This window comes from Hemiscyllium ocellatum, chromosome 10, assembly GCF_020745735.1.
Source record: "Hemiscyllium ocellatum isolate sHemOce1 chromosome 10, sHemOce1.pat.X.cur, whole genome shotgun sequence".
Classification (NCBI taxonomy): Eukaryota; Metazoa; Chordata; class Chondrichthyes; order Orectolobiformes; family Hemiscylliidae; genus Hemiscyllium; species Hemiscyllium ocellatum.
The window spans coordinates 2,011,821-2,023,540 of NC_083410.1; the positions used below are offsets into that span (position 1 = coordinate 2,011,821).

Below are 11,720 nucleotides of genomic sequence, written 5' to 3' on the forward strand. Positions count from 1 at the left end.
TCCCTCCAGGTTATGATGGTCTGAGCGGATGTCATTCCTGGATTTGTCGTAGTCCAGTCTGAAACTTGGCTTGATAGATTAGATTTTGGTTTGATTCTGAGAAAGTTGTCTCTCACTGAATCATAAACACTCAATGCTGCAATTCTCTATTTGAACATTACAACAAAGCTATTTCTTAACAAAAGATAAATAGAATAAATTGCACCATCTTTACAAGTTCAAAGATTTTTTTAACAGTAAAAGTATAATTCTGTCAATCTCAAAACACAAATTGAAGCAAAATTAAGCAACGTTTGTACCATAACCAAAACATGCCATACTACAACAATGAAAACATACTCATACCGTGCTCACAAAGACTCCCTGTAATCTAACACTCAGGTAGGATTAAGTCACTTCTAACTTCACCTTTTATTCTGGAACAGCAGGTCACTTCTTCCTCCTGCTCGCACACACCTTAACCTTCAGTGTACTCAGCTTCACATCACGTCTTCAGGGTTTTATCCCAACAGAGTTCTTCTCTCTGGGGTTAACCTAGTTCATCGCATATTCAGCCTGTAACAGAATCACTACCCTGCACACTCATCCTGTGGCTTTTTAAGGCCACCCACACCTTCAATACCTCCACACTCCTTCTGTCAAACTGATCAAAAACCTCAAAATCTATTTCCCGAATTCTGGACTGACATTCTCCTTTCCGAAGTGAAGATAAACATGAACAATCCATTTAATATCCTACTAATATTCTCAAGCTCCTGCACAGACTGCCCCTTGGTGCTCAATGGACCCTCCCTAATCTGAGCTCCCTAATCTTACCCTCCCTAATCTTACCCGCCCTAATCTTACCCTCCCTAATCTTACCCTCCCTAATCTTACCCACCCTAATATCACCCGCCCTAACCTTACCCACCCTAACCTTACCCACCCTAATCTTACTCTCCCTAATCTTACCCTCCCTAATCTTACCCGCCCTAATCTTACCCACCCTAATCTTACTCTCCCTAATCTTACCCTCCCTAATCTTACTCTCCCTAATCTTACCCTCCCTAATCTTACCCGCCCTAATCTTACCCACCCTAATCTTACTCTCCCTAATCTTACCCTCCCTAATCTTACCCACCCTAATCTTACCCGCCCTAATCTTACCCTCCCTAATCTTACCCTCCCTAATCTTACCCGCCCTAATTTTACCCTCCCTAATCTTACCCTCCCTAATCTTACCCTCCCTAATCTTACTCTCCCTAATTTTACCCTCCCTAATCTTACCCTCCCTAATCTTACCCGCCCTAATCTTACCCTCCCTAATCTTACCCTCCCTAATCTTACCCGCCCTAATCTTACCCTCCCTAATCTTACCCACCCTAATCTTACTCTCCCTAATTTTACCCTCCCTAATCTTGCCCACCCTAATCTTACCCTCCCTAATCTTACCCACCCTAATCTTACCCTCCCTAATCTTACCCTCCCTAATCTTACCCACCCTAATCTTACCCTCCCTAATCTTACCCGCCCTAATCTTGCCCACCCTAATCTTACCCACCCTAATCTTACCCGCCCTAATCTTACCCACCCTAATCTTGCCCACCCTAATCTTACCCTCCCTAATCTTACCCTCCCTAATCTTACCCACCCTAATCTTGCCCACCCTAATCTTACCCGCCCTAATCTTACCCTCCCTAATCTTACCCGCCCTAATCTTACCCGCCCTAATCTTACCCTCCCTAATCTTACCCTCCCTAATCTTACCCGCCCTAATCTTACCCTCCCTAATCTTACCCGCCTTAATCTTACCCTCCCTAATCTTACCCACCCTAATCTTACCCTCCCTAATCTTACCCTCCCTAATCTTACCCACCTTAATCTTACCCTCCTTAATCTTACCCTCCCTAATCTTACCCTCCCTAATCTTACCCACCCTAATCTTACCCACCCTAATCTTACCCGCCCTAATCTTACCCACCCTAATCTTACCCTCCCTAATCTTACCCACCCTAATCTTACCCACCTTAATCTTACCCTCCTTAATCTTACCCGCCCTAATCTTACCCTCCCTAATCTTACCCTCCCTAATCTTGCCCACCCTAATCTTACCCACCCTCATCTTACCCTCCCTAATCTTACCCTCCCTAATCTTACCCTCCCTAATGTTCCCCACCGATATTTTTCGATGTCCCCTCTTTGCTCTCCTAATTGCATTCTTAAGTAATCCCTTGCATTTGCTGTAATCCACTTGGACCCCCATTGCTTTGCTGCCTTTGTTTGTGTTAAAAGCCTTTCTTTTCCTTCTTATCCAGACTTTAATATTCCCAGGCATCCAGGGGTCCCTGCGCTTATTGCTCCTACATTTTACCCTCAAAGGACTCTTGTGGATTCCGTTTTGAATGCTTCCTGTAGATTTACTCAGAAGTATATTTTCCCAGTCTACTTTAGACAGATCCGATCTTATTTCAGTAAAACCTGACTTCGACCCCAGTCTAAAACTCCAGTTCTACAACAAACTTAAAACATGCTGTAATGAAAACAGAAATTGCTGGAAAAGCTCAGCAGGTCTGGCAGCATCTGTGGAGAGAAATCAGAGTTAATATTTCGGATTGATTGATCCTTCCTCAAAACGCTTCTGTTTTTGTTTCTTATTTATAGCATCCACAGCGCTTTCAGTTTTTAAAACACACAGTGTTGCCAGCACGATCGTTAGAATGCTCTCCAAAATGCCACCTCAAACACGTGTCTGGTTTCATTTCCCAGAACTAGTTCCAACCTACCCAATGTTGGACTTTATGCATGTCTGTATAAAAAGTTCTACTGAATACATTTGAAGAAATCTGCTTCCTCTAAACCTTCACACTGTTAATATCCCAATTAGTATTGAGGAAGTTGAAACTCCCTAATATAATTACCCTATTCTTATTTTCCCTTAGCTATGAGTGTTTCTCCTTAGATTAAAAAAGAACAAGTTCCAGAAATCTGTGGCAAATATCAGGCAGCTTTATTTACTTTAATGCGTTGCAAGGCATGTTAAAATAGACAAAGTAAAAACAGAAACTGTCAATGCTGTAAATCAGAAACAAAAGCAGAATTTGCTGGAAAAGCCTAGCAGGTCTGGCAGCATCTGTGGAGAGAAATCAGAGTTAATGTTTCGCATTGAAGGCCATCCAGTTGTATCAAATGTTATAAAGAAGAAAGGATTGAAACTTGATGGGCCATGTGGAATTGTCTCCGACCCTGGAAACAATACACAGGCAGGAAGCTGGGAGAACACTCCAGGTCTGACAGCATCAAGAGCACACCCTGCACAGGCCTCCTCACTGACAGCTGGAGACTGGTGCCAACATTGGGAGAGCCGTCTCACAGGAGAGGCAAGCACCAGCCTGACACAGTCAAACTCACGGAATCCTACCTTACAATGTTCCAGACACCATCATCACCATCCCGGGATATGTCCTGTTCCACTGGCAGCACCGTGGGATACTGTCAGGAGAGGGTTGCTCTGGGAGTCCTCAACATTGACTCCAGATCTCATGAAGTCTCATGGCTTCAGGTTAAACAGAGACAAGAAAACCTTCTGCTGATCACCACGTACTCCTCCATGTTGAACCACATTTGGAGGAAGCACTGAGGAAGGCAAGGACACAACATGTCCCCTGGGTGGGGGTTTCAATGGCTATCAAGAGTGGCTCAGCAGCAGAATTCCTGATGAAGCTGGTCAGGTCTAAAGGACAGAGCTGTGAGACTGGATCAGCGCCAGGTGATGGGGGAACCAACACGAGGGAAAAACATCCTTACTAATCTGCCGACTGCAGAAGCATCTGTCCATTACAACCTCGATGGGCTGAATAGCCTGCTTCTGCACTGTAGGGTGGCGTGTCACTGACAGTCAGAGAGTAAGAGTAACCTCTGCACTGTCCTTGTGGAGACAAACTCTGTTAGTTCCTTCACCTCCTGCCGCAGACCCAGTCTCGCAACAATTCTTGGTGGTAGACATTGAGATTAATGCCCATCGTGTAGTGTGGCACTATCACCGTGCTAAATGGGACAGACTTTGAACACATCTAGCAGCTCAAAATTGGACATCCATGAGGCGCTGTGGGCCATCAGGAGCACCAGAACAGTACTCCAGCACAATCTCTAACATGGTTGAATGGAGAGTGCAGGGGGGCATGTCAGCAGCAGGACCTGGGATATCTGAAAATGATAAGGGGACATGAGATAGCTTTGGCAAGTAGAATTAAGGAGAATCCAAAGGGTTTTTACAAATATATTAAGGACAAAAGGGTAACAAAGGAGAGAATAGGGCCCCTCAAAGATCAGCAAGGTGGCCTTTGTGTGGAGCCACAGAAAATGGGGGAGATACTAAATGAATATTTTGTATCAGTATTTACTGTGGAAAAGGATATGGAAGGTATAGACTGTAGGGAAATAGATGGTGACATCTTGCAAAATGTCCAGATTACAGAGGAGGAAGTGCCGGATGTCTTGAAACAGGTAAAGGTGGATAAATCCCCAGGACCTGATCAGGTGTACCCGAGAACTCTGTGGGAAGCTAGAGAAGTGATTGCTGGGCCTTTTGCTGAGATATTTGTATCATTGATAGTCACAGGTGAGGTGCCGGAAGACTGGAGGTTGGCAAACGTGGTGCCACTGTTTAAGAAGGGTGGTAAGGACAAGCCAGGGAACTATAGACCAATGAGCCTGACGTCGGTGATGGGCAAGTTGTTGGAGGGAATCCTGAGGGACAGGATGTACATGTACACCTACCCCACTGGTTCTCACCTACCACCCCACCAACCTCCGTATACAGCGTATCATCCGCCGTCATTTCCGCCACCTCCAAACGGACCCCACCACCAGGGATATATTTCCCTCCCCTCCCCTATCAGCATTCCGCAAAGACCACTCCCTCCGTGACTCCCTCGTCAGGTCCACACCCCCCACCAACCCAACCTCCACTTCCGGCACCTTCCCCTGCAACCACAAGAAATGCAAAGCTTGCGCCCACACCTCCTCCCTTACTTCTCTCCAAAGCACCAATGGATCCTTCCATATCCGCCACAAAGTCACCTGCGCCTCCACACACATCATCTATTGCATCCGCTGCACCCGATGTGGCCTCCTCTATATTGGGGAGACAGGCCGCCTACTTGCGGAACGTTTCAGAGAACACCTCTGGGACATCCGGACCAACCAACCCAACCACCCCGTGGCTCAACACTTTAACTCTCCCTCCCACTCCACCAAGGACATGCAGGTCCTTGGACTCCTCCATCGCCAGACCATAACAACATGACAGTTGGAGGAAGAGCGCCTCATCTTCCGTCTAGGAACCCTCCAACCACAAGGGATGAACTCAGATTTCTCTAGTTTCCTCATTTCCCCTCCCCCCACCTTGTCTAAATCAAATCCCTCAGACTCAGCACCGCTTTCCTAACCTGCAATCTTCTTCCTGACCTCTCCGCCCCCACCCCACTCCGGCCTATCACCCTCACCTTGACCTCCTTCCACCTATCGCATCTCCAATGCCCCTCCCCCAAGTCCCTCCTCCCTACCTTTTATCTTAGCCTGCTGGACACACTTTCCTCATTCCTGAAGAAGGGCTTTTGCCCGAAACGTCGAATCTCCTGTTCCTTGGATGCTGCCTGATCTGCTGCGCTTTTCCAGCAACACATTTTCAGCTCTGATCTCCAGCATCTGCAGACCTCACTTTCTCCTCGTGTATTTGGAAAGGCAAGGATTGATTCAGGATAGTCAACATGGCTTTGTGCGTGGGAAATCATGTCTCACAAACTTGATTGAGTTCTTTGAAGAAGTAACAAAGAGGATTGATGGGGGCAGAGTGGTGGTTGTGATCTGTATGAACTTCAGTAAGGCGTTTGACAAGGTTCCCCAGGGGACACGGTTAGCAAGGTTAGATCTCACGGAATACACGGAGAACTAGCCATTTGGATACAGAACTGGCTCAAAGGTAGAAGACAGAGGGTGGTGGTGGAGGATAGTTTTTCAGATTGGAGGCCTGTGACCAGTGGAGTGCCACAAGGATCGGTGCTGGGCCCTCTGCTTTTTGTCATTTACATAAATGATTTGGATGTGAGCACAAGAGGTACAGTTAGTAAGTTTGCAGATGACACCAAAATTGGAGGTGTAGTGGACAGCGAAGAGGGTTACCTCAGATTACAACAGAATCTGGACCAGATGGGCCAATGAGCTGAGAAGTGGCAGATGGAGTTTAATTCAGATAAATGTGAGGTGCTGCATTTTGGGAAAGCAAATCTTAGCAGGACTTATACACTTAATGGTAAGGTCCTAGGAAGTGTTGCTGAACAAAGAGACGTTGGAGTGCAGGTTCATAGCGCCTTGAAAGTGGAGTTGCAGGTAGATAGGATAGTGAAGAAGGTGTTTGGTATGCTTTCCTTTATTGGTCAGAGCATTGAGTACAGGAGTTGGGAGGTCATGTTGCAGCTGTACAGGACATTGGTTAGGCCACTGTTGGAATATTGCGTGCAATTCTGGTCTCCTTCCTATTGGAAAGATATTGTGAATCTTGAAAGGGTTCAGAAAAGATTTACAAGGATGTTGCCAGGGTTGGAGGATTTGAGCTATAGGGAGAGGCTGAACAGGCTGGGGCTGTTTTCCCTGGAGCATCAGGCTGAGGGGTGACCTTACAGAGGTTTACAAAATTATGAGGGGTATGGATAGGGTAAATAGACAAAGTCTTTTCCCTGGGATGGGGGATTCCAGAACTAGAGGGCATAGGTTTAGGGTGAGAGGGGAAAGATATAAAAGAGACCTAAGGGGCAACTTTTTCACACAGAAGGTGGTACGTGTATGGAATGAGCTGCCAGAGGATGTGGTGGAGGCTGGTACAATTGCAACATTTAAGAGGCATTTGGATGAGTAGATGAATAGAAGGGTTTGGAGGAATCTGGGCCGGGTGCTGGCAGGTGGGACTAAATTAAGTTAAGATATCTGGTCAGCATGGACGGGTTGGACTGAAGGGTCTGTTTCCATGCTGTACATCTCTATAACTCTCAGAGCTCTTAACGCTTAAGCCTACCAAGGTACTTCACAGGAGAGATTCTCAATCCACTTGGAGAGGTAAGTTTAAGCTGGGACAGTAAGCATGCTTTGCCAAAGGGAAGTCATGCCTCAAAATTCTGGTTGAATCTTTGGAGATGGTGACCAGCTGTGTCAATAGGACAATGCAGTTGATGTAGGTTATATGGATATCAGCAAAGCCTTTGACAAAGTCCCAAAGGAGAGACTGATCAAGAAGGTAAAAGCATGTGGGATCCTGGGTAACTTGACAAGTTGGATGCAAAATTGGCTAAATGGTAGGAGACAGATGGTAGTGGGAGAAGGCTGTTTGTGTGACTGGAAGCCAGTTTCCTGTAACATACCACAGGGCTCAGGGCTGCGTCCCTTATTGTTTGTTAGAATCATTAATGAAGTAGGTGAGAATATGGACAGTTTTGTCTGGCTGGTTAACGGTGAGGAGGAAGAGTTTTGGTTCTCGGGGGATAAAGAAGGATTGATCGAGAGTCAGAAAAGTAGATCAGTGGCAGATGGAATTTAACCCTGATAAGTGTGAACTGATGCACTTTGGAAGAATTAACAAGACAAGGTGCTACTCAATGAATGGCAGCACACAAGGAAGCTCAGAGGAACAGAGGGGTCCTGGGATACTTGTCCACAGATCCCTGAAGGAGGCAGGACAGGGTAATAGGGCTGTAACAAAGGCAGATGGGACCCTTGCCTTTAGCTGTCAAGGCACAGACTGTAAGAGCAGGGAGGTGATGTTGGGGCTGGACAGGACCTTGGTCAGGCCCCAGATTGAGGACTGTGTGCAGTTCTGGGGTCCCCACGCTACAGGAAGGATGGGATTGTACTGGAGGGGGTGCAGAGGAACTTCACCAGGATGGTCCCCGGGATGGAACATTTCAGCGATGAAGAGAGGCTGGATAAGTTAAGGCTGTTTTCTTTAGAGGGCAGAATGCTGAGGGGGGGTCCTGATAAAGTTGTATGTGATTATAAGGGGCATGGAGACGGTGAATAGGAAGCAGCTGTTCCTCTCAGTTGAATGGTCAGTAACAAGGGAGCATAAGGTGAAAGACAAGAGGCTGACAGTGTTGTTGAGAAGGAAACCTCACAACCTTTACAAAGTACCTGGATGAGAACTTGAAATGTCATAACATTCAAAGCTATGGGCTAAGTGCTGCCATGTGTGACTTATGTAGATTTAGTGTTGTTTTCACAGCACACACTCAGTGTGTCAAAGGGCCTCTTCTGTGCTTTTGACTCTGACTTTAAATCAACTGCGGGTAAAATTGCAGCAGTTTTGTCTCTAGGTCTAAACTGTCTTTGGTTTCTCCAAAGGCCTTGCCATTGGGGATTGAGTAAGCATATCAACTTGTGGCATTTAAGCCATTTTGTTTCCCTAAAATGCCAAACCTAAGATTATGTATCACCTGTTAGTCAAGCCACATCTCAGGGATTCTCTCTCCCTTGTCTTCTCCATCCCATCTCCTTCCCTCCTGCTCCCTACCCACTCCCTCTTCTCCCAGAGCTGTATTGCCTCAGAGTCGATTATAAAGCTATACCACATCAATCATCAATGTGAATTGGCTTTGATGTGATTGGTGAATTAGGAACACTGTTTTCAAAACACAAACTTGTAAAATGTGTGTTGGCTATAACGTGATTAGATTGCCAACACTTTAAGCATTATGTGTGTTGTGCAATTTTTGTATAGGGCAGGTTTGCACATGAAAGGAACTATCGGGTTATAGACGACAGCGAAGTAAGGTTGGTGAGTGTCTGCTGATAACTGCTGCTCTTGTCTTTGCCAGGATTCGCTCAAGGACCAGCGGTTTCAGGCGTTATAGGGGTTAAGAAGCCACAATATGACATCTGGGGTTCAACAGTGAATTTTGCCAGTCGCATGGATAGCACTGGCATCAGTGGCAAGATCCAGGTGCCAAAAGAAACCTTCGATATTCTTGACACCCGTGGCTTTTCTTTCGAATACAGAGGCCGAGTTTTTGTCAAGGGTGTGTCTGAGAAGTTTGGTGAAGTTGAGACATATTTCCTGGAAGGGAGAGTCGCAAAGGCAGTGACACACAAATGGATGAGGAGGCAAAGTGCACAGCACTCCTTCTCTGTCATCCTGTCAGGCTTATCCCAGAAAAGACAGTCAGCAAGGTACCCTCTATGAGTGGATAAACTGATGCAGGAACAAATTCAACACATGGTCCAAGTTCTTTGGACTCCTTGGGAATTTCAGCTTCAAGAAAGCTGCCACCAAATTTAATTAGTTTCAAACTGTCATGGACAAAATAATGTTGTGAATTTATCAAGGAAAGACAATGTAAATGGTTATATATAACTGGACTGGACTGTGATTAGATAGAATGGTGCAAGACCAGGCTGTGAAAGGATTACATAGTCCTTGGGTCAACAACTTTGTCATGGTCCAAGTACAATGAATGGGTAAATGCTGAGAATCCTGTCCCTGAGAAGGGTTCCCACAGCATGTTCTCAATGAGGTGATACCAGCTCGGTTCGAAGTTGGGCTGTGAGTTGGGGATTAGCAGCTTGGCTTCCAGTGATGAAATCCTGGAGCCAGCCGATGGAACCAGCACTGGCTGAGGACTGAAATGGGCAGAGCAGTAACGTGGCTCGGTCACTGTGTGTCACTGTCTCATACTCTGAGCACAGGAGCGGGTATCCAATGAAGCGCAGCCTACCACAGACTGGAATCTGCACAACAGCATGTGGAAGTTGGAGATGGGGTGGGGAGGGGAGTGGGAATCAAAAGGAAAATCTAAGGGAAAGAAAGACTAGAGGATAAGTGTGTTAGCAAACTGTATGTCATACCAATGTGTCAATGTCATACCAATAACATTTGTACCATACTTATGGCACCTTAATATAATATACAAAGGAATAAGTCTGGAATTGGTGAGTATTTTATAGAGATGAGGGTTGGGTTGGGTGTTGCTCCATGGGGGGGAATAGCTGTGTTGATGATGGTTACACAACATTTACATTGGAAATTAAATTAGGCTTGGACATTAAATTAGGCTTTAAAAAGACTGGGTAACCTTGTGCTGAAATCATTTTATTACAGTATTCCATTGCCTTATTCAAAGATTGGATCCTGTGGGTCTAAGGAAGCCAAGGGCATGACCATCAACAGAAGAGTGACTGAAATCAGGATGCACATGAGGGCAAGAGATGGACAATACTGTACAATCTCAGAGTGCGAAACAGCTGGAGGAGGCAAAATGTGGGGGAGCTAGACCGAGGGTAAAACGGATTGGGTAGAGAGAGTAGGGGGGCCAGAGAAGGAAAAGGGAAAGGATGGGGAACAGAGATTGGAGAGAGCAAAGCAAAGGAAAGGGGAGAACAGGAGAGTTTCCCACAGACACCACACTGAAACCATTGGCATTTCTCATCCTGTCCCAGGCACCTCAGCTCCAATCTAACATCCAACCTCATCCCAAAGATTTCCCTGGATCTAATTGCAGGGACTGCAGCTCTCTAGCTGGGGACCATACTGCAGCTCTCTAGCTGGGGCCCATACTGCAGCTCTCTAGCTGGGGACCATACTGCAGCTCTCTAGCTGGGGACCATCCTGCAGCTCTCTAGCTGGGGACCATACTGCAGCTCTCTAACTGGGGCCCATACTGCAGCTCTCTAACTGGGGACCATCCTGCAGCTCTCTAACTGGGACCATACTGCAGCTCTCTAACTGGGGCCTATCCTGCAGCTCTCTAACTGGGGACCATACTGCAGCTCTCTAACTGGGGCCCATACTGCAGCTCTCTAGCTGGGGCCCATACTGCAGCTCTCTAACTGGGGCCCACACTGCAGCTCTCTAGCTGGGGACCATACTGCAGCTCTCTAGCTGGGACCCATCCTGCAGCTCTCTAACTGGGGACCATTCTGCAGCTGTCTAGCTGGGGACCATCCTGCAGCTCTCTAACTGGGGACCATACTGCAGCTGTCTAGCTGGGGACCATCTTGCAGCTCTCTAACTGGGGACCATACTGCAGCTCTCTAACTGGGACCATACTGCAGCTCTCTAACTGGGGACCATACTGCAGCTCTCTAACTGGGGACCAAACTGCAGCTCTCTAGCTGGGGACCATACTGCAGCTCTCTAACTGGGGCCCATACTGCAGCTCTCTAACTGGGGCCCATACTGCAGCTCTCTAACTGGGGACCATACTGCAGCTCTCTAACTGGGGACCATACTGCAGCTCTCTAACTGGGGCCTATCCTGCAGCTCTCTAACTGGGGACCATACTGCAGCTCTCTAACTGGGGCCCATACTGCAGCTCTCTAGCTGGGGCCCATACTGCAGCTCTCTAACTGGGGACCACACTGCAGCTCTCTAACTGGGGACCATCCTGCAGCTCTCTAGCTGGGACCCATCCTGCAGCTCTCTAACTGGGGACCATACTGCAGCTGTCTAGCTGGGGACCATCCTGCAGCTCTCTAACTGGGGACCATACTGCAGCTGTCTAGCTGGGGACCATCTTGCAGCTCTCTAACTGGGGACCATACTGCAGCTCTCTAACTGGGGACCATACTGCAGCTCTCTTACTGGGGACCAAACTGCAGCTCTCTAACTGGGGACCAAACTGCAGCTCTCTAGCTGGGGACCATACTGCAGCTCTCTAACTGGGGACCATACTGCAGCTCTCTAACTGGGGCCCATACTG

At 47.2% G+C, this 11,720-nt stretch overlaps 1 protein-coding gene across 1 annotated transcript in view; it reads left to right on the forward strand.

Annotated features, from left to right (window-relative positions):
- The window catches only part of LOC132819266 (adenylate cyclase type 8-like), a 183,633-nt gene extending 173,858 nt beyond the window's left edge, over positions 1 to 9,775 (forward strand). The window contains exon 19 of the mRNA XM_060830693.1: positions 8,841 to 9,775. Within this exon, the coding sequence (XP_060686676.1) occupies positions 8,841 to 9,205 (365 nt within the window). The 3' untranslated portion in view covers positions 9,206 to 9,775. The remainder of the gene's footprint in view (positions 1 to 8,840) is intronic.
- The last annotated feature ends 1,945 nt before the right edge of the window (positions 9,776 to 11,720 follow it).